This window comes from Salvelinus sp. IW2-2015, linkage group LG1 (genome assembly GCF_002910315.2).
Source record: "Salvelinus sp. IW2-2015 linkage group LG1, ASM291031v2, whole genome shotgun sequence".
Taxonomy (NCBI): domain Eukaryota; kingdom Metazoa; phylum Chordata; class Actinopteri; order Salmoniformes; family Salmonidae; genus Salvelinus; species Salvelinus sp. IW2-2015.
The window spans coordinates 43,484,546-43,507,889 of NC_036838.1; the positions used below are offsets into that span (position 1 = coordinate 43,484,546).

Below are 23,344 nucleotides of genomic sequence, written 5' to 3' on the forward strand. Positions count from 1 at the left end.
TAATGCTTCGCATGGAATTACCAAATTAATAATCAAGTTGCTAACATATGAAGAGAGAGTGCAGACTCACCATGTGCTTTTCATAACAGCCCCACCTTCAATTAACCTTTGACCCAGGAATTAGTTGGAAAGGATGTTACATTTTTTTTTTAAATGGCTGTTTTTATAATGGGGGTAACACCAGTGGCATGAAATTGAGGGACAGGTATTCCCTGTAAATGATTTACAATATTTAGTTGATCTTTTCGTTTTTCAGGTAATCTACTAAATAACTGTAATACTTTCCTTTGTATTATGACATAAAACAATTTATTTTAACTCAATAATATGTCACTAAACCACGACTCATGACCCGAGGGACAAGCCATTTTCATGATACTGACCGTGTTCTACGACAGGGTTTCTCAAACTCTGTCCTGGGGCCCCACCAGGGTGTACGTTTTGGTTTTGCCCTATCACTACATGGCTGATTCATATAACCAACGAATTATCAAGCTTAGATTATTTTAATCAGCTGTGTAGTGCTGGGGCAAAAACCAAAACAGACGTACACCCAGGCGGGGCCCAGGACCGAGCTTGGGAAACCCTGTTCTACGATGTATACAATAATATTTTGCAATTTAACTGTCTTACATATGTTTTATTAACAATAAWACACTTAAATTAAAACAAAAACATATATTTTGTGTTATTATCTGACCTTTTTAAGTGATTTTCCAGGTGGTTAAGGCGGGCGACAGGAAAGCCACTATTTTTGTGGAATGATCCAGACATTATCAGACCAAATGAAAGGTCACAGTGCAACTATCAATGCAGTGTTTGTCCTTTATTTATTTTCTTAGAAAGGAATACAATTTTCTCCAACTCTTTGAACCTCTCTTCTCAAACATGTACCATAGTAATTTGAAGTACAAACCTTTGTTATTCATAACAATCATTCTGTCATTGTGAAAGCTATTGAAATATTCATACATTAATATATTCATGCTTCTATGCAATGAAGAGACTGAAATAGAAATGAGAAAGAATGTATTCATGTTTATAACATGTACAGTTTTATAATATTAAACATCTTAAGTGGCTGCAGGAGTCAGTAAAGGCAGATATTTCATACAAGTAGAACAATATTTGGTGAAAAAACACCAAAATACAAATGGCCATCTATATGCAATCAGGATAAAAACATATTAAAGACATTTAAAAAATGACAAATGCATAATTGATCGGTAAAATAAATGTTCAGATACATAATTTCAATGTTCTAAAGTGCCTTATTGAAATAACATTCAAATGATTGCATTTTATTTTGTATCGCTACATAATACTATTTAAAAAGCGCTGTGATACAATTACAAATGTGAGAATATCTACCTGGTCTCAGACCTTAAGCACAAAACATAAATATCCCTTTTCAAAACATGTATATGTTACAAAAAAATWGTGAAATGGGGTTAGAGAAAAATCTATATCTATAATATAACGTATGCTACAGATAGCAGATGCTTTTAYACAATCTCACACGCACATACGTTTTATGTATGGGTGGTCCCAGGAATCAAACTACCCTGGTGTTACAAGCGCCATACTCTACCAACTGAGCTACAAAAGACCGCGATTTCTGTGTCAGTCTCTTGTGTCTGCAACATGCATTCACACAACCACTCACACTCACCTACATACTGTACAAATACTCTATCTGATTCCTCAGATCATGTGGTTTGATAGTATACCGTTGGTATAAGCGTTACACGCACCACTATTTCATAAAGATAGCGTTCCTTGGTTTGAACTTTTTGATTAGGATGACATGCAGCTAGAGCTAGGAAGGCACTGTTAGGGATAGGTGCTTTCTCAGTGAGAGATTTCACATTGAGACATGTGACCTTGAATTGCAGATAAATGCCATTAGTAGGAGGAACATTTGATTGTTTACTGTTATTAACAATCTGTACTGATTGTGTGTGCAGGTACAGTGTGCTTCTTATACTGTAACCTAGAGAATTGCTATTGGATATACACAGCCTAAGATGAAAAGTAACCACTGCTTTGTGACACACTTGAGATAAACAACCAACTTTGGATTTGTCTCTTAACATCTTACGTGTCCTTGTTTCTAGAGTCATTGCAGTACGGAACACTACATCCACTAGTGAATAGCTTCTCCCCTCTTCTTCAGCCTGGTCTTATAGACTAAAAGTAACATAGTAAACGTAAATTTGACACTAGTATGATATGTTATGTTTGGTATGGTTACATAAGACAGAAGGTTACTTAAGGTAAAAACAAAAGTAGGGTGGTTGGTCGGGATGCATGAGTAGGCCTATAACACGAATGTCTAGCAACCCAAAGGTTGTGTATTCAAATCTCATCACGGGCAACATTTAGCATTTTAGCTAATGAACAACTTTGCAACTATTTACTACTTTTTAGCTACTTTGCAACTACTTAGCATGTTAGCTAACCCTTCCCCTAACCCTTTACCCTAACTCCTAAGCTTATCCTTAACCCCTAACCCTAACCGTTAGTCTAGTTAACGCTAGCCACCTAGCTAACGTTAGCGACAACAAATTGGAATTCGTATCATGTCATATGTTTAGCAAATTCTTAGCATATTGTACAAATTGCAATCTGTAACATATCGTATGAATTGTCATTCGTAATAATCATACGAAATGGATGATGGACATCCACAAATTAATTCATACCATACGAAACGTAACATATCATACTATTTGTAGTGCCCCGGAATTACGTTTACTATGTTACGTCTACCCCCGAGTCCATGTTGTCCTTTTTGACCCTAACACTCTCATGTCAGTTACTCTGGATTGAGATATCACAGACACAGTTCGACCTATCCCTGTAACAGTAGCCCATTGCAGAGTCAACCTTCCTTCTCTGTCTCTCTCTGTCTCTCCCGCTGTGTCTCTGCTCTGAGTGGGTTAGTGAAGGCATTGTGTCATGGCTTGCCAACCAGTCCTTGTAGGTAGAAGTTCCTTGCTGTTGTCTTGAGTTGTGCAGTCAGAGCAACACAACACAGCTGTTCTGTGTCCACTCACGCGCATAATACACACAAGTGTACAAACTCCAGCAGATTCTAACTCAACGGTATCCTTGGACCGGTTTGTCCCTACACCTCTTTCTCTCCATTATTGTGAAAGGACGTCCGTCTCAAGTTCTCCTTGACCTTGACAAACTCTGGGGCTCTCACGGTCTCCTGTTTTTTTTCCTGCTCCTTCTCCAGCTGAATCAGAAACAAAAGGGAGTTTATTCAATCAATTTCGATTAGATTAAATTGTAAAAAGCTCTATAGCAATATAATTGTATTGACCGATTGATGATCTCTCCTACCTCTTCTAGCTTCTCCTTCCTCTTGAGGAGCTCTTGTTCCAGAGGGGAGATTTTCTTTCTGGCCTCATCTTCCTCCTTCCTCTGCTTGATGATCTGTTCCCTCTTCCTGGCATCCAAGACACGCTGCAGCTCCGGCTTAGACTCCATCCCAACACCGCCACTCCTAAGAGACCGAGCGAGAGAAGGTATTTACTAAGGTCATCTGCATTTTAATTTAACTTCAATGTTTTCCTCTTGTCTCCAGCAGAGGGAACTCTAATCATGCTAAATGCTATGTTCTGATTTTGCTCTCATACAATATCCTTTCCTCACCCAAAGCAGTGGTGTGTGGGTAAAATCACTGGGGAAGACAAGTCAGGAAAAAAAGTCTTATTATAACCTATGTGTTGTGATAAGTGCGTTGTTTGCTGTATCCTGTTAGTTCATATTGCTTGACAACCTGATATACAGTTGAAGTCGGATACATTAGCCAAATACATTTAAACTCCGTTTTTCACAATTCCTGACATTTAATCCTAGTAAAAATCCCCTATTTTAGGTAAGTTAGGATGACCAATTTATTTTAAGAATGTGAAATGTCAGAAAAATAGTAGAGAGAATTATTTATTTCAGCTTTTATTTCTTTCATCACATTCCCAGTGGGTAAGAAGTTTACATACACTCAATTAGTATTTGGTAGCAATGCCTTTAAATAGTTTAACCTGGGTCAAAAGTTTCGGGTAGCCTTCCACAAGTTTCCCACAATAATTTGGGTGAATTTTGGCCCATTCCTCTTGACAGAGCAGGCGTAACTGGATCAGGTTTGTAGGCCTCCTTGCTCGCACACGCTTTTTCAGTTCTACCCACACATTTTCTATGGGATTAAGGTCGGGGCTTTGTGATGGCCACTCCAATACCTTGACTTTKTTGTCCTTAAGCCATTTTGCCACAACTTTGGAAATATATTTGGGGCATTGTCCATTTGGAAGACCCATTTGCGACCAAGCTTTAACTTCCTGACTGGTGTCTTGAGATGTTGCTTCAATATATCCACCTAATTTTCCTCCCTCATGATGCCATCTATTTTGTGAAGTGCTGAGGTCTTGGCTGATTTCTTTAAATTTTCTCATGATGTCAAGCAAATAGGCCTTGAAATACATCCACAGGTACACCTGCAATTGACTCAAATGATGTCAACTAGCCTATCAGAAGCTTCTAAAGCCATGACATCATTTTMTGGAGTTTTCTAAGCTGTTTAAAGGCACAGTCAACTTAGTGTATGTAAACTTACCCACTGGAATTGTGATACAGTGCATTATAAGTGAAATAATCTGTCTGTAAACAATTGTTGGAAAAATTACTTGTGTCATGCACAAAGTAGATGCCCAACCGACTTGCCAAAACTGTAGTTTGTTAACAAGAAATTTGTGGAGTGGTTGAAAAACAAGTTTTAATGACTCCAACATATGTGTATGTTAACTTCCGACTTCAACTGTATAGGCCTAAGGCTGAGACAATAAGAAGACACAGTGAGCAGAATAAATTCATCCACACTTTTGTTTCATCACAAAACCGGAGAGCAACATATGTCCGGTGAAGTCCATAAACAGWTACGTGACATACAGCATGGTCGAGCAAGTTAATGTTTACGACATTTTCGGACTACTAAATAACTATTGATTTATAACCACAGAGAGTTACCGCAAGTTGAAAAGAAAACAGGCGCTGCCGCCACTCTTCCAGCACCATTACAACATTTTAACATCATCTAATCATCTATGCTTAGTCTAATACAGTTAAGTATTATGAGTAAAAGTAAAGATATCTTAATAGAAAATGACTCAAGTAAAAGTGAAAGTCACAAAGTAAAATACTACTTGAGTAAAAGTCTAAAAGTATTTGGTTTTAAATATACTTAAGTATCAAAAGTAAATGTAATTGCTAAAATAAGTGTCAAATTCAATGTAAAAGTATAAATCATTACAAATTCCTTATGTTAAGCAAACCAGACGGCACCATTTTCTTATTTTTGTATTTATTTACAGATAGCCAGGGGAACACTCCAACACTCAGACATCATTTACAAACTAAGCATTTGTGTTTAGTGAGTACGCCAGATCAGAGGCAATATGAATGACCAGGGATGTGCTCTTGATAAGTGCGTGAATTTGACCATTTTCCTGTCCTACCAAGCATTGAGAATGTAACGAGTTCTTTTGAGTGTCAGGGAAATTGAATGGAGTAAAAGTACATTATTTTATTTAGAAATGTATTGAAGTAAAAGTAAAAATTGTCAAAAATATAAATATTAAAGTAAAGTACAGATACCCCAAAAAACTACTTAAGTGGTACTTTAAAGTATTTTAACTTAAGTACTTTACATCACTGCTAAACGGTCTATAACTCTGTCACACATTATACACTTTTAGTTTTTGTTTTCCTATGCTTGCTCGCTAGCCTAACTGCCTTTCATGGGCAACGATGCGCCAGCCCAGCTACGTAACATTAGCCTACTACATCTAACCACATGTTGCACTTCCATCCTATCTGGCCAGGGGCACAATGTATGAATTTATGGTTTGATCAGAATCTGCGTTATAAATCATTGGCTAGTATGGAGAATTAGGTAAAACCACAAGTCCAAATCCCTATATATATTCCTGGCKAATTTAAGAAAAGGCCGATTTTAGCTAGCTAGCTAGCCACCTGAGGACAGCAACACAACGAGACTCAACAATTCAAWTTTTTTTCTGKCAATGAMGTTTGGCTTCAGATGTAATGTGATTGGTGTGAAGCCAAATCCAAACTGGCTTCCCTTTTTTTTTGGTGTGCCAGGACTATTCACAGCTGAGCTCGCTCAGTTTAGCTCAACGCTGATTGGCTATATTTTATATATGTTTTATCAAGGCAGGCCAAATGCTTGCTGACAACAGTGTCATAACCATTCTGACCTGACAGCGTCAGCGAGATGGGCTACACATACTGAGACAGAGGGGGCGCTGTTTTGTTAGTTCGGATGCTTTCTCCGGTGAGATACTGTATATTCAGCCTCTTGCGATTTGAAGGACATTTATCAAACTCAGAGATTAAATAAATTATTGTGTATGTTGTTTTAAATATTTTTTTCTTGGTCCAATTTTTGGGSAATCCTGGCTCCCCTTGACATCCATAAATACACACCACTGCTCACCCATAGTTTTTTTCTTCATGATTCAATTACATTAATATGACAAAAATAAAATGTGAAAGGATTATGTTGCATTTTTGYAAATAACAATGGCATAGAAGTAAAGCTTTTTTCCCTGCTCATAAATTCTCCTGTAGTCCTAACAAGGGCTACGGGACTTGTGATCCACAGACCGGTGTTTGTCTCTGAATCTCTATGGTGATGCCAGATTAATTAGGAGTCTGTTTTCTTATTAGACAGAAATAGACCGCAGGAAGCACACCACTGAGGTTTGGTGGTGGGACCCTTGTTTTGTTTTATCAGAAAGGAAGAAAACCATCCTTCTCAATTGTTAATCAACTTTGAGTTTATTCAATCATAGCATATGGCCTCTAAAACTCATCAAGAATTCATTCAATATCTCCCCCCAATATCTCACATCAGACCTCTTCAGAGTGAAATGCCATTATACTCAGGATAAGATAGAAAGTGTTGAGCTCTCTTTGTAACTCTCCTCTCACCTCTCCTCTTTGAGACTGCTAATTCAATTCATGTAGTGCCTTTGGCCCCCTTAGGGAGATGCAGTCACCATTTTTTTTGGTGGTAGAGAGAGGGAGGGCTGCTATTGAGGTGTGATTAGTGTTTTTGTTAATTTTGTCTCTGCTCATCAAATAAGTCAGAGCAGTGTACACACACACACACACACACACACACACACACACACACACACACACACACCTGTCTCTTATACACATCTAGATGTGTATAAGAGACAGGTGTACACACACACACACACACACACACACACACACACAGTTTATAGCAGTAGCCTGTGTACTGTAGATAGTTTATGAAAGTAACACACTACCAATAGACTACAATCCCTATTCCCCAAAAATCTGTAGAAGGTATAGTTTGATCGCCAAGCACAGGACAAGAATAGCACAGTGAAAGGGCTGATATTTGAGTCCACTATATTACTTTCTGGTTGCTGTCATCCATAGGCCTATTCATGACCTACTCTGGGACCTCTGACTCCTCTATACCTTCTCACTGCTCTAAAATCAATAGACAGTCCTTTCTTACTACACAGCATTGTGAACGGCATTGACATTTGAAACAAAACATGTTTTTTTCTGTGTGTTGTGGTCTATGCTTTTTTCCCCTCTTTCATCTTACATCTATCCAGACATCAATGCTCAATGACACAAAAAATATGCATCTAGAGTGAGAGAGTGAACGAGAGAGGTAGCGAAACAGCAATCAGAGAAAATGGAGACCACTCAGTAAGAGAGAGAAAGACTGTTCAAGTTGATGACCTGCACTCCCATCACAGTGGTGTGGCTGATCTCCCAGTGCTGTAAGGTCTCTCTCTCTGTCATGGTGCCCAACACAGATTGCCTGTTCTGGGCTTTGACTCTCATAGCCATACCCCTCTTAGCACTAGTAGCAGTGCCAACCCAAGCCCAGCAGATACATGTAGATTCTTAATTGAAAGCATGACACCCTGCCAGCTTACCTCTGAGTATCTGCCTGCCTGCCTGTAGAAAAGCAGAAGTGAATGCGTGTGTGTAGGCTGTACAGTTTAAACTACGGTCCTATTCAATGTTGACTTAATATCTATCAATGTGCTCAATTTCATAAAAAGGTAAATGAATGACATTAATGAAAATTAATTTCGCTATAATTTCAAGTACATGTTATGGTGAATGCATACTAAAAAGATTTACACCAAGTGTGATTAATTATTTTTTAACTCAGAAGGAAATATCAAGAGGATCAGGTAAGTGATAAAACAGTCAAATAACAATATTGAAATGTCACTATCAATCATGTTACTAGTATGCAAATCAGACACCTTTCAGCATGGAATAAACATCAAGGTAGGTATTCCGATAAGAATCATGTAAGTAATAAATAAATAATCATAATTTGGCAGTATGTCCAACCGGCCTCACARCTACAGACCACGTGTAACCACGCCAGCCCAGGACCTCCACATCCGGCTTCTTCACCTGCGGGATTGTTTGACCAGCCACCCGGACAGCTGATGAAACTGTGGGTTTGCACAACTGAAGAATTTCTGCACAAACTGTCAGGAACGGTCTCAGGGAAGCTCATCTGCATGCTTGTCGTCCTCACCAGGGTCTTGACCTGACTGCAGTTTGGCGTCGTAACTGACTTCAGTGGTCAAGTAAAGTGTGCTCTTCATGGATGAATCACGGTTTCAACTGTACCGGGCAGATGGCAGATAGTGTGTATGGCTTCGTGTAGGCGAGCAGTTTGCTGATATCAACCTTGTGAACAGAGTGCCCCATGGTGGCAGTGGGGTTATGGTRTGGGCAGGCAAAAGCTACGGACAACGAACACAATTGCATTTTATCGATGGCAATTTGAATGCACAGAGATACCGTGACGAGATCCTGAGGACCATTGCTGTGCCATTCATCCGCCACCATCTCCTCATGTTTGCACTGCCCCATGTCACAAGGATCAGTATACAATTCCTGGAAGCTGAAAATGTCCCAGTTCTTCCATGGCTTGCAAACTCAGACATTTCACCCATTGAGCATGTTTGGAATGCTCTGGATCGATGTGTATGACAGCGTGTTCCAGTTCCCGCCAATATCTAGCAACTTCGCACAGCCACTGAAGAGGAATGGGACAACATTCCACGGGACAACATTCCACAGGCCACAATCAACAGCCTGATCAAATCGTTTTTAAAGTAGATGTGTCGCGCTGCATGAGRCAAATGGTTTTCACACCAGCTACTGACTGCTTTTCTGATCCATGCCCCTACCTTTTTTTTAAGGTATCTGTGACCAACATATCTGTATTCCCAGTCATGTGAAATCCATAGATTAGCGCCTAATTTATTTAAAATCTCTTATTTACTTATATGAAGTGTAACTGAGTAAAATCTTAGAAATTGTTTCAAGTTGTGTTTATATTTTTCTTCAGTGTATTTGAGAAATATTGATGTTTCTCCAAAAATATATAATATTACAAAGGCGAAGGTAATAAAGTGCAACTTACCTCTGATCGTGTCTGGCTAAGAACCTACGAACAAAAATCTCCTCAAGAGTGAAGACGTGCACTTCACTTCAAGAGCCGTGGTTGAGATACGTGGTTTGACAGACAACTTCGAAAGCCAATGGACTATTTTGAATACATTTCATTGGTCAAGGGGTCGTGAAACGTTCATAAAGACATAAAGGGGAACCAATAGTATCCATTAATGTAAAAAATAATATTAATGTAAATCACCAACTTTGAAATTAGGAGGTTTTCATCCAACAGCGACTATATCTATATAACGGAAGTGATTTGGTAAAATGTAACGGAGTAAAAAGTAAATTACTTCCTTCAGAAATTACTTGAGTAAGAGTGCAAATGCAGCCCACAGAGAGTAACTAGAAAAGTACTAGATCCTCCAAGAATGTACTTAAGTACATGTAACCACCTCTGGCTAGCAGCTAGCAGTAAAGCTGGCTAGCAGTCCAATCGATCAAAACATTCTAAAGTAAGCACTACGTGATCAAGGGATACCACAGTGTGTAGTATAGTATTCTACAGTATACTAAAACATTCTATATTAAGCACTACACAATCGAGGGGGATACTACAATGTAGTATAGGGATACTACAGTGTATAGTATTCTCCAGTATACTACTAAATTCTATAGTAAGCACCACACAATCGAGGGATACTACAGCGTGTAATAAAGTATTCTACAGTATACTACAAAATTCTAAAGTAAGCAGCACTACATGATCGAGGGATACTAGAGTGTGTAGTATAGTACACTACAGTATACTACAAAAGTCTGTAGTATGCACTACATGTTTGAGGGATACTACAGTGTGGAGTATAGGATTCTACGGTGTACTACAGTTTTACTACAGAATTCTATAGAATTCTAAATTTAGTACTATAGTATTCTATAGTAAACTGTAGTATTTGTTATGTGGGAAGATATTGGATACTGTAAATTAGACTTGAATGTTCTGCTATATTTATCTATTAACATTTATGTTTTATATTCTTCCCATTTCTCACACTAATTACACTCCAGGTTTTAGTGTACTGTGTCTTTCTCTCTGTCAGATCAATACTAGGATGTGGATATATTCTATAAGAGTCAAATTACTAGAAGATAGACAGACAGCAGACATGCATGTCCTTTTCTACCAGATTTGCTTCACAAATAATTATTTATTAGTAGACTAGTGGGTTATGACTGATTGGTCTGACTCTCCTGCAGGATATTGTTATTATAACCTATTTAGCGCCTGAATGATTAACTGACCAATGCTACAGAGTAAACAAGTTCAGATACAGGTCAGACACACCAAACAGATAAGTTGGGAAATTATCGTACTGTAGAGAGATTACAGAAAGGGAAGTTCAGAGCAGATAAGGGAGATATTTGCCTGTTGTATACTGCATTCCATATTCCTGGAAATTGGGTTTCCGCGCTATGGCAATCTTTGACATTCTGTGGCATTCTACGGCATTCTACAATGACATTTTTCTTGCGTTTTGGAGAACTGCATAATGACACAAACAAGAAGAACACTAGAAGAATGTCATTTTTACTTCCAGAGCCTGGTTTTCTATGGGCCTACTCTTCAATGGCAGTGAAACAGCAGGGCTGGAGGGGCATAAACGGTCCTCTGTTGCCCACTCTCTTAAGGGTCTGAGTTCCCACTGTCACCTCATGGAGGGTTGGAGTGCTGGAGTCATGGGGATTTGCCCAGATCCCAACAACTCAGCGATAGGGACAGGATCGTGGTGGGCTGTCACCTAGCAACAACTGGCTTCTAATGGTCCTGCTAATTAAAGAGATGTTGATCAAGAGCGACAGACGACAGGCTTCAATGGAGAGAAAGAACTGCTCTGTTTGGGTAGTTGCTATTTGATATGCCATACACTGTCTGTGCAGTATTTATTTAGAATGGCATTTTTTTTCACATTCGTAGGGGTAAAAGAATAACAACTGAGTCTAGGATTGGTTAAAACTTTGGGTGTTAACACAAATATGAACTGTATATGAACACTGGCTTGTTTTGCCATAGCTTAGCAGCAGTGTAAAGTTGAACCACACTTTTCTGTTCACCCCACCACTATTGCAATCACAGCTGGACTTGTGATGAACTTGCACATTTTCCCTAAATGCTGGCATGTTTTTCTTCATACCAAACTCCAAACAGAGCTGATTCTTTGTAGCCCATTTAAGAATTCCTATTTGAGACATTTTAAATAGGGGGTGTTTTTCCCTTCCATCCCCCATACCCAAACCTGGCATGCTGAAAATATCCTGCTTCCTTAGTTGAATGGGAGGCATCTGCTGCTTTAAACAGTCCTCTTACCTCCAGTGCTGCAGTTGCTAGCTAAATATTTCTGGAACTTTTAAGTGTACTTACTAGCCTATGTTGTGAGTGGATGACCAATACCACTTTCAGAAAGCATTTTAGAGGGGCAGTGTAAGAGAGAGGGTAAATGGGAATGCTGCCTACGATCAGACTTTGTTTAGATCATTATGACCCTTTTTAAACCTATCTGTCACGCCCTGACCATAGTTTGCTTTGTATGTTTMTATGTTTTGTTTGGTCAGGGTGTGATCTGAGTGGGCATTCTATGTTGTATGTCTAGTTTGTCTGTTTCTGTGTTTGGCCTGATATGGTTCTCAATCAGAGGCAGGTGTTAGTCGTTGTCTCTGATTGGGAACCATATTTAGGTAGCCTGTTTTGTCATTGTGGGGTGTGGGTGATTGTCTATGTGTTAGTTGCCTGTGTCTGCACTGTTATATATAGCGTCACGTTCATTTTGTTGTTTTGTATTAGTTTGGTTAGTGTTTTCTTCTTAAATAAATAGAAGAATGTATTCACTTCACGCTGCGCCTTGGTCCTCCTCTCTTCCACATTACGACGAACGTGACACTATCCTTTCTGTTTGTTATGTTGTTACAATACAGTACCTTTGGTTTATATAAATGACAAGTGAGWTTACACCTTTGTCATCTGACATTTCGTGACTATTGTCTATGTTTTAGTATGTACTTCTCCTTTTATGTAAATCCATACATGTTGAGGCATGTACAGTGATCACTAGAAATCCTGTATTTCTTCATTTACGTAATGCCATGATATGGGTATGTGCCTAAAATATCATATCATATGAATCTATAATGGGGAATTACGGTCGGAAATATCCATCCTCTGTGATATAATATAAGTATATGTGAGGCAAAACATTACAGAGGGCTTGGCTGAGAATTCTGAATTAYTTGTCAGGTTGACTGTCTGTGTGCGCACACAGATGCATAAACATGCAAACAAGTACAGTGTAAGTGCTGAAATCATACCAATAGCTAGATTGCTGGATAATAAGCTAAATCAGCTGTTAGTTCTAGATCTTGTATGGGACTCTGTTGGGTGGGAGTTGTACCGTTTCTGACTCATGAGCAGCTCTCGGTGGAGCTCCTGGTGGCTTTTGGAGGCTTTCACTGGATTAAGGAGCTTTTTGGGCTTGATGAGATCATCATCTCCCTCCACATAATCTGGCTGGGGGACATAGCCAGCCACGGGGGGCTGGTCCCTGTGAGGGTAGTCCTGAGGTGGGTGGCTCCCATCCTGCCTGGGCTGCTGCTCCCACTGCAGGTCCGCATAGGCTGACGCTGAATGACAGAGAGGAGGAGAGAGGGTGGGACAGGAGAAATGGACAGAGAAAGACACCAGTGTTAGTGATTAAGAAAAAAAACTGTGGAAAAGTATACTAGAAATTGAGGCGTGACTGAAGGTAACAGGAAGGTGTCCATAGCAGAGGTTCCAAAGTCCCATCATGGGGAAATCTCTGGATCCTCAGGAGATGAGGAAACATTCCTGCTCATTTTCACACATTAGCCGGGCAGCAGCTGAGCAAGGACAGGTGAGCCGCCAGGCACTTGGCTCCGTTTGCGTTCTTTAGAGCTAGAGGAAATTCCATATCCCCTTTCCCCACTCTGCTGTGGGTTGAGATGCTGACACACTAGGTTACACCTTCTTTGCTCACTGTAAACCATACATGCAAGCAACCCCCTTTGAGAATGTCATGTACAACAAGCTTTAACATTCTGAGTCAATTATTAGGTACTCCATAAAGGTGGGGCAACTACCACTCATTCCCTCAGTGACATCTGTGACATGCATGGGATTTAGTCMATCCGCAGCACTCTCAATGGAAGTGATAGGATCATTCATAGAATGTTGATTCYGTCGTTAGGATGTGAATGGTCCCATCAGAACATACAAAGATACATTCAAGCATAGACATGGTTTCGTAATGTCTGTACCAAATGTCCCAGCCCACTGTATTTTCCACATATTTTAGTGGGTTTTGTTCCATCAGAACAGACAGATTAAGASGCACCTGATCTGTGCTAGAGTGTTTCTGGAGAGAGATCAGATGTCATACGCAAGCAGGCCAGCTCAGAACAATGACTCTTTCTCAAGTGCAACCAGACACCATCTCTGCTACTTAATATTTCAGAAAAATGAAATGAGCTGTGGTTGTCTTGTCCCAGCTCTTCCCAATCAGGGCTAGTGACAGGTTGTTGATGGGCTGGAGCCAACAGGAGATGATTTGTGCATTGGAAACAGTAACAAACACATCAACACATTTTAGATGGGAAAATAAATCTGGTTCTTGTGTTGCGTTAGCAAATACAGGTAATTGAATTCAGGCCATTGCTTGAAATGCTAGTTGGGCCATTTTCTTTATCTGCCTCATTCTCATTCTGACAGAATGCCACTAACAGCAGATTGACAACTACAGTAAAATTATTGCTTTTTTAGCCATGTACAGTGCAGTAACTTGCAGTGACTCTGAAGGAACAACAGCAGAAACATGTGATCCAGGCTGTGTCATTTTTCTGAGGATTAATAGGGCATTAGGGAGAGCACAGGGAGAACGCAATTCATAGAGAGGGAAAGATAGAAAGTAATAGAAAGAGAGAAAGCAATACAGAGGAGGAAATGAAAGAGAAAGTAATCAAAAGAAAGAGAGCAATACAGAGAGCGCTGGAGATAACAGAAGTATTACAATGAAAGAGACAGGGGAACGGAGAGAGACAGGATAAAAAGTCCTAAAAAGAAAGTGAGCAACACAGAAAGGGAGGGATACATAGAAAGAAATAGAACGGGARAGAGAGAGAAAGAGAAGCCCAGGGTAATTGTTTTTTTATGAGCGCTGGTCCAGCAATGCAGACTGCCTTCTAATGCCTTGGAGGTAAATGGAGGGAGAGGTTTCTAAAGCAGTAGCGATGTCTAAAGCAGCTTACTGTGCTCCAGCTCTCTGCTGGATCCCTACACAACAGGTGTTGTATTAGCCTTACAGTGAGATGCTTACTTATAAACTGTGAACCAACAATGCAGTTTTAAGAAAAATAAGTGTTAAGTAAAAAGTTTAAAATAATAGTAATTATAGAGCAGCAGTAAAATAACAGTAGCGAGGCTATATACAAGGGGTACCAGTACAGAGTCAATGAACGGGGGCACAGGTTAGTCGAGGTAATTGAGTTAATATGTACACTACCGTTCAAAGTTTGGGGTCACTTAGAAATGTCCTTGTTTCTGAAAGAAAAGCWATTTTTTTGTCCATAGAAATGACATCAAATTGATAAGAAATACAGTGTAGACATTGTTAATGTTGTAAATTACTATTGTTGCTGGAAACGGCTGATTTTTTATGGAATACCTAYATAGGCGTACAGAGGTCCATAATCAGCAACCATTACTCCTGTGTTCCAATGGCACGTTGTGTTAGCTAAGCCAAGTTTATCATTTTAAAAGGCTAATTGATCATTAGAAAACCCTTTTGCAATTATGTTAGCACAGCTGAAAACTGTTGTCCTGATTAAAGAAGCAATAAAACTGGCCTTCTTTAGAYKMGTCGAGTATCTGGAGCATCAGAATTTGTGGGTTCGATTACAGGCTAAAAATGGCCAGAAACAAAGCACTTTTTTGTTAGTCTATTCTTGTTCTGAGAAAATAAGGCTATTCCATGCGAGAAATTACCAAGAAACTGAAGATCTCGTGCAACGCTKTGTACTACTCCCTTCACAGAACAGCGCAAACCGGCTCTAACCAGAAAAGAAAGAGGAGTGGGAGGCCCCAATGCACAACTGTCTAGTTTAAGAAACAGACGCCTCACAAGTCCTCAACTGGCAGCTTCATTAAATAGTACCCGCAGAACACCAGTCTCAACGTCAACAGTGAAGAGGCGACTCCGGGATGCAGGCCTTCTAGGCAGAGTTGCAAAGAAAAAGACATATCTCAGACTGGCCAATAAAAAGAAAAGATAAAGATGGGMAAAAGAACACAGATACTGGACAGAGGAACTCTGCCTAGAAGGCCAGCATCCCGGAGTCGCCTCTTCACTGTTGACGTTGAGACTGGTGTTTTGCGGGTACAATTTAATGAAGCTGCCAGTTGAGGACTTTCTTGGCAATTTCTCGCATGGAGTAGCCATCATTTATCAGAACAAGAATAGACTGACGAGTTTCAGAAGAAAGTACTCAACTAGTCTAAAGAAGGCCAGTTTTATTGCTTCTTTAATCAGGACAATAGTTTTCAGCTGTGCTAACATAATTGCAAAAGGGTTAGCCTTTTAGCCTTTTAAAATTATAAATTTGGATTAGCTAACACAATATACCATTGGAACACAGGAGTGATGGTTGTTGATAATGGGCCTCTGTATGCCTATGTAGACATTCCATAAAAAATCTGCTGTTTTCAGCTACAATAGTCATTTATCAGTTCGTACTGTTAGGTGACCTAAACTGGGATATGCTTAACACCCCGGCTGTCCTACAATCTAAGCTAGATGCCCTCAATCTCACACAAATTAAAACACTTCAGCGAGCAGGCCTTTCTAATCGACCTGGCCCGGGTATCCTGGAAGGATATTGACCTCATCCCGTCAGTAGAGGATACCTGGTTGCTCTTTAAAAGTGCTTTCCTCACCATCATAAATAAGCATGCCCCATTCAAAAAACRTAGAACTAAGAACAGATATAGCCCTTGGTTCACCCCAGACTTGACTGCCCTTGACCAGCACAAAAACATCCTGTGGCATTCTGCATTAGCATCGAATAGCCCCTGTGATATGCAACTTTTCAGGGAAGTCAGGAACCAATATACACAGTCAGTTAGGAAAGCTAAGGCTAGCTTTTTCAAACAGAAATTTGCATCCTGTAGCACTAATTCCAAAAGGTTTTGGTACACTGTAAWGTTCATGGAGAATAAGAGCACCTCCTCCCAGCTGCCCACTGCACTGAGGCTAGGAAACACTGTCACCACCGATAAATCTATGATAATCGATAATTTCAATAAGCATTTTTCTACGGCTGGCCATGCTTTCCACTTGGCTACCCCTACCCCGGCCAACAGCTCTGTACCCCCTGCAGCAACTTGCCCAAGCCCCTCTCGCTTCTCCTTCACCCAAATCCAGACAGCTGATGTTCTGAAAGAGCTGCAAAATCTGGATCCCTACAAATTAGCTGGGCTAAACAATCTGGACCCTGTCTTTCTAAAATTATCCGCCAACATTGTTGCAACCCCTATTACTAGCCTGTTCAACCTCTCTTTCATATCGTCTGAGATCCCCAAAGATTGAAATGCTACCGCTGTCATCCCCCTCTTCAAACTGTTATAGACCTATATCCATCCTGCTCTGACTTTCTAAAATATTCTTAAGCCAAATTAACAAACAGATCACCGACCATTTCGAATCCCACCGTACCTTCTCCACAATGCAGTCTGGTTTCCGAGCTAGTCAAGGGTGCGCATCAGCCACGCTCAGGGTCCTAAATGATATCATAACMGCCATCAAAAAAAGACAGTACTGTGCAGCCGTCTTCATTGACCTTTCCAAGGCTTTCGACTCTGTCAATCACTGCATTCTTATTGGCAGACTCAATAGCCGTGGTTTCTCAAATGACTGCCTCGCCTGGTTCACCAACTACTTCTCAGATAGAGTTCAGTGTGTCAAATCGGATGGCTTGTTGTCCGAACCTCTGGCAGTCTCTATGGGTGTGCCACAGGGTTCAATTCTCAGGCCGACTCTGTTCTCTGTATATATCAATAATGTTGCTCTTGCTGCTAGTGATTCTCTGATCCACCTCTACGCGGACGACACCCTTCTGTATACATCTGGCCCTTCTTTGGACACCGTGTTAACTAATCTCCAGATGAGCTTCAATGCCATACAACTCTCCTTCCATGGCCTCCAACTGCTCTTAAATGCAAGTAAAACTAAATGCATGCTCTTCAACCGATCGCTACTAGCACCTGCCCGCCCATCCAGCATCACTACTCTGGACGGTTCTGACTTAGAATATGYGGACATCTACAAATACCTAGGTGTCTGGTTAGACTGTAAACTCTCCTTCCAGATTCACATTAAGCATCTTCAATCCAAAGTTTSATCTAGAATTGGCTTCCTATTTCGCAAACAAAGCGTCCTACACTCATACTGCCAAACATACCCTCGTAAAACTGACTACCCTACTGATCCTTGTCTTTGGCGATGTCATTTACAAAATATTGCCTCCAACACTCTACTCAGCAAACTGGATGTAGTCTATCACAGTGCAATCCGTTTTGTCACCAAAGCCCCATATGCTACCCACCACTGCGACCTGTATACTCTCGTTGGCTGGCCATCCATACATATTCGTCGTCAAACCCACTGGATCCTGGTCATCTACAAGTCTTTGCTAGGTAAAGCCCCACCTTATCTCAGCTCACTGGTCACCATAGCAACACCCACCCGTAGCACGCGGTCCAGCAGGTATATTTCACTGRTCATCCCCAAAGCCAACWCMWCSTTYGRCCGCCTTTCCTTCCAGTTCTCTGCTGCCAATGACTGGAACGAATTGCAAAAATCACTGAAGCTGGAGACTTATATCCCCCTCACTAACTTTAAGCATCAGCTGTCAGAGCTGATGATGACATAAATGATGACATAAAAAGCCGTTGTGTTGAAACACCGTGTGATGTTTAACCGTGAGAATCGCAGAATGGTGAACTTACTAAATTACTGAGAGTTTGACTGTGTGATATTAGGTTGCTTCTTGTGTAAATATTTTCCGTCAGGATTTTAATGATTTGTATGTACTGTACCGGTACACAGCCAATCTGTAAATAGCACACGCAACTACCTCATTCCCATATTGTTATTTATCTTTTTGCTCTTTTGCACACCAGTTTCACTACTTGCACATCATCATCTGCACATCTATCACTCCAGTGTTAATGCTATATTGTAATTATTTCGCCTCTTTGGCTTATTTATTGCCTTACCTCCCTAATCTTCTACATTTGCACACACTGTACATTGATTTTTCTATTGTGGTATTGACTCTACGTTTGTTTATGTGTAACTCTGTGTGGTTGTTTTTGTCGCATTGCTTTGCTTTATCTTGGCCAGGTCACAGTTGTAAATGAGAACTTGTTCTCACCTGGCCTACCTGGTTAAATAAAGGTGAAATAAAAAAAAAGAAAGAAATACATTTACAACATTAACAATGTCTACGCTGTATTTCTGATCAATTTGATGTTATTTTAATGGACCATAAATGTGCTATTCTTTCAAAAACAAGGACATTTCTAAGTGACCCCAAACTTTTGAACAGTACTGTACATGTAGGTAGAGTTAAAGTGACTATACATAGATAATTAACAGAGAGTAGCAGCAGCGTAAAAGGGGGGGACAATGCAAATAGATTGGGTAGCAATTTGAATCGCTGTTCAGGAGTCTTATGGCTTGGGGRTAGATTCTGTTAAGCCTTTTGGACCTTGACGTGGCGCTCCGGTACCGCTTGAATTGTGGTAGCAGAGAGAACAGTCTACGACTAGGTTGGCTGGAGTTTTTAACAGTTTTTAGAGCCTTCCTCTGACACCTCCTGGTATAGAGGTCCTGGATGGCAGCAAAGCTTGGCTCCAGTGAAATACTGGGCCGTACACACTACCCTCTGTAGTGCCTTGCGTTCGGAGGCCGAGCAGTTGCCATACCAGGCAATGATGCAACCAGTCAGGATGCTCTCGATGGTGCAGCTGTATAACTTTTTGAGGATCTGAGGACTCATGCCAAATCTTTTCAGTCTCCTGAAAAGGCTCCTGAAATAGGCTTTGCCTCTTCATGACTGTCTTGGTGTGTTTGGACCATGATAGTTTGTTGGTGATGTGGATACAAAGGAACTTGAAGCTCTCAACCTGCTCCACTACAGCCCTGTTGATGACAATGGGGGCATGCTCGGTCCTCCTTTTCCTGTAGTCCACAATCACCTCCTTTGTCTTGATCATTTTGAGGGAACGGTTGTTATCCTGGCAGCACATGGCCAGATCTCTGACCTCCTCCCTATAGGCTGTCTCATTGTTGTTGGTGATCAGGCCTACTACTGTTGTGTCATCTGCAAACTTAATGATGGTGTTGGAGTCGTGCCTGGCCACGCAGTCATGAGTGAACAGGGAGTACAGGAGGGGACTGAGCACACACCCCTGAGGGGCCCCCGTGTTGAGGATCAGCATGGCAGATGTGTTATTATCTACCCTTACCACCAGGGGGCGGTCTGTCAGGAAGTCCAGGATCCAGTTGCAGAGGGAGGTGTTTAGTCCCAGGGTCCTTAGCTTAGAGATGAGCTTTGAGGGCACTATGGTGTTGAACGCTGAGCTGTAGTCAATGAATAGCATTCTCACATAGGTGTTCCTTTTGTCCAGGTGGGAAAGGGCAATGTGGAGTGCAATAGAAATTGGGTCTAGGGTTTCTGGGATAATGGTGTTGATGTGAGCCATGACCAGCCTTTCAAAGCACTTTGTGGCTACAGACGTGAGTCCTACGGCTCGGTAGTCATTTAGGCAGGTTACCTTAGTGTTCTTGGGCACAGGAACTATGCTGGTCTGTTTGAAACGTGTTGGTATTACAGACTCAGTCACGGACAGGTTGAAAATGTCAGTGAAGACACTTGCAAGTTGGTCAGCGCATGCTCGGAGTACACGTCCTGGTAATCCGTCTGGTCCTGTGGCCTTGTGAATGTTGACCTGTTTAAAGGTCTTACTCACATCGCTTATGGAGAGTGTGATCACACTGTCGTCTGGGACAGCTGATGCTCTCATGCATGCTTCAGTGTTATTTGCCTCGAAGCGAGCATTGAAGTAATTTAGTTTGTCTGGTAGGCTTGTGTCACTGGGCAGTGCGTGGCTGTGCTTCTCTTTGTAGTCAGTAATAGTTTGCTTGCCCTGCCACATCCGACGWGATTTGGAGCCGGTGTAGTACGAATCAATCTTMATCCTGTATTGATGGTTTGTYGGAGGGCGTAGCGGGATTTCTTTCAAACTCCTAGCCCCTAGCTAAAGGGTAGCGCTGTCGATTTCAAGGAGCGGTCCTTGAAATCGACAGCGCTACCCTTTAGCTAGGTGCGGATGTTGCCTGTAGTCCATGGCTTCTGGTTGGGGTATGTACATACAGTCACTGTGGGGATGACGTCATCGATGCACTTATTTATGAAGCCAGTGACTGATGTGGTGTACTCAATGCCATCGGAAGAATTCCGTAACATATTCCAGTCTGTGCTAGCAAAAMAGTCCTGTATATTAGCATCTGCGTCATCTGACCACTTCTTTATTGACCAATGCTAACGTTGTCCGTGATGAGATTAAAACTCAACCTTCGGGTTGCTAGGCATTCGCTTTATACTCTCACCCAACTTCAGTTTTTGCCTTAAGTAACCATCTCTCTTATGTAACCATACCAAACGTTACATATCATACTAATTTGAGGGTCCCGGATTCACATTTACTATGTTACGACTAGTCTATGAGACCAGGCTGGCAACAAACAAAAAAGGAAGGCCGGTTGCATCATTTGTTATGCAATGTAAGTCCACAATCTTCTGTGTGGAATGTTTGCTTATCCTTCATAAAAATAGACAAGACTCCCTCAAAAGATCAGGACAGACATGCAGAGTGTCACATATAGAGTTGCAAAGCTACCTGTAGTTTACCAATGTTACCGGACTCTTCAGTCATTTTGGTAATTAACAGAAATCGATGACAATCTATCGTAAATTTGGTAATTCATACTTGAATAACTTTTAAATCKGTCTCCGTCCATTCGTTCGTCCATTTCTTTGTTAGTAACACGCGATATCTCAGACAGTGCTGGGCCGATTTTTACTAAACTTGAGTGAATGATGCATCTTGCCATAGAGATCCGGCATTTACTAAATTAAACTCATTGGCTCAAGACAGAAGCTATAGTAATGATCTTTAACTATTTAGTCACACAGGCTCTCAGCCGACTCATCGGGTTCCCACGCCTCAACCGGCTCATCGGGCATCCACGCCTCAGCCAACTCTCATGTCTCGGCAAGCCCATCAGGCTCACCCAGGGTGGTGCCACTAGGGGCGGGGTACTGTCACGCCTGCTCCTCCTCCCCTCCCTGGCGCTCGAGGGCACTAGGCTGCCCATTATTACACACACCTGTCACCATCGTTACGCGCACCAGCGCATCTTTGGACTGACCTGGACTCCATTACTTTGCCCCTCCTATATCTGTCTGTTCCTCAGTTTGATCCCCGTGTCAGCATTATTGTCATTATGTTTCCCGTCAAGATGTGTCCTTGTTTGTTTCATGTTGGTTATTTATTAAATGTTCCCTCCCTGTACTTGCTTCTCGTCTCCCAGCGTCTGTTCTTACAAAAATAAATAAAATTGTGTACATTTTTTTATATTTCATGCTGAAAGACTCATATTAAATACCAATGGTATTCACTRAGTTCATGGTTTATACTTAGGATAATGTTTTACAGTTTTGTAATTCTATTAGTTTTTTTCTAATCTTATTGAATTATTTCGTAGAGGACCAAAGATAATTACAAACAACTGTAAAAATCTGAAGTTCCCAAAAGGGCCACTAGATGTGATAGATTACATAAAATCCTTGAACATTTACACATTTCTGGTAGTTTACTGGTAAATTTAGAAAGTTTATTTCCAGTAAAATACCCTCCCTTTGCAACCCTAGTCACATAAGAGACAGACATGTACGATAATTTGGTAGTTCTTGAGTCATATAATCCCGGCTGTGGTTGTATTGATTTGACATTTAGGACATGCTAGATGTCATCTCAATGCACCCTGGGTAAATTAGTAACATCTCTGTGCACTGAGTCCATCATCCAGTTACATTGGCACAATGCATTTAGATGGATCTCTTATAACCCTGGAGGAGTATGGCAAATCAYATTTTCCCCTGGGTGTCTATGACAGGGGATGAGGCTCAGGCTACAACACAGTGGCTAGAAAAACAGGAGCCTTTTCAATCTTCATTATCCCACAATCTTTGCAGTAAACCATTTTACGGTAATATGCCATTTGAGTCGCTGTTTGTTCTTTGAAATGCTTTATAATGTCACTATTAGGTTCTGTTTGCATATTCTGAGTAAGTGGTTATTGGAGTCAAAGCAGGCTACACATTATTTGATTATAAATGAGTATGGGAAATGATGGTGAAAWAGCTGGGTCTGTCAACCAACTATTTCCTTTTGACTTTCGCCAAAGCACATTCACATTTTTTATGTGATATTTTCTTCACTGTTACTTCAACAGGTAGATGCAGATGGGTAGGGAAATTATTTAATTCCTGTCTCATTTTATGACGCTATGCGCCTTGGGAGGAAAAATCTGAGAGTGAAAGGGTTCTCAGATTGTATACAAACAGAACACTGGTTGTCGTCGTGGCAACGCAGGCTTAGCCCCTAAAATGACCAAAGCACGCAGTCTCCAAAGGGACAGGGCGGGGG

At 41.0% G+C, this 23,344-nt stretch overlaps 1 protein-coding gene across 2 annotated transcripts in view; it reads right to left on the reverse strand.

Annotated features, from left to right (window-relative positions):
* Nucleotides 1-811: 811 nt before the first annotated feature.
* The window catches only part of LOC111968138 (protein FAM107B-like), a 46,271-nt gene continuing 23,738 nt past the window's right edge, over nucleotides 812-23,344 (reverse strand). For both annotated transcript variants that reach the window (XM_023993714.2, XM_023993706.2), the window contains 3 exons: nucleotides 12,951-13,179; nucleotides 3,352-3,514; nucleotides 812-3,244 (listed from right to left, as the gene is read on the reverse strand). In XM_023993714.2, coding sequence (XP_023849482.1) covers nucleotides 3,131-3,244; nucleotides 3,352-3,514; nucleotides 12,951-13,179 — 506 coding nt within the window. In that variant the 3' untranslated portion in view covers nucleotides 812-3,130. The remainder of the gene's footprint in view (nucleotides 3,245-3,351; nucleotides 3,515-12,950; nucleotides 13,180-23,344) is intronic.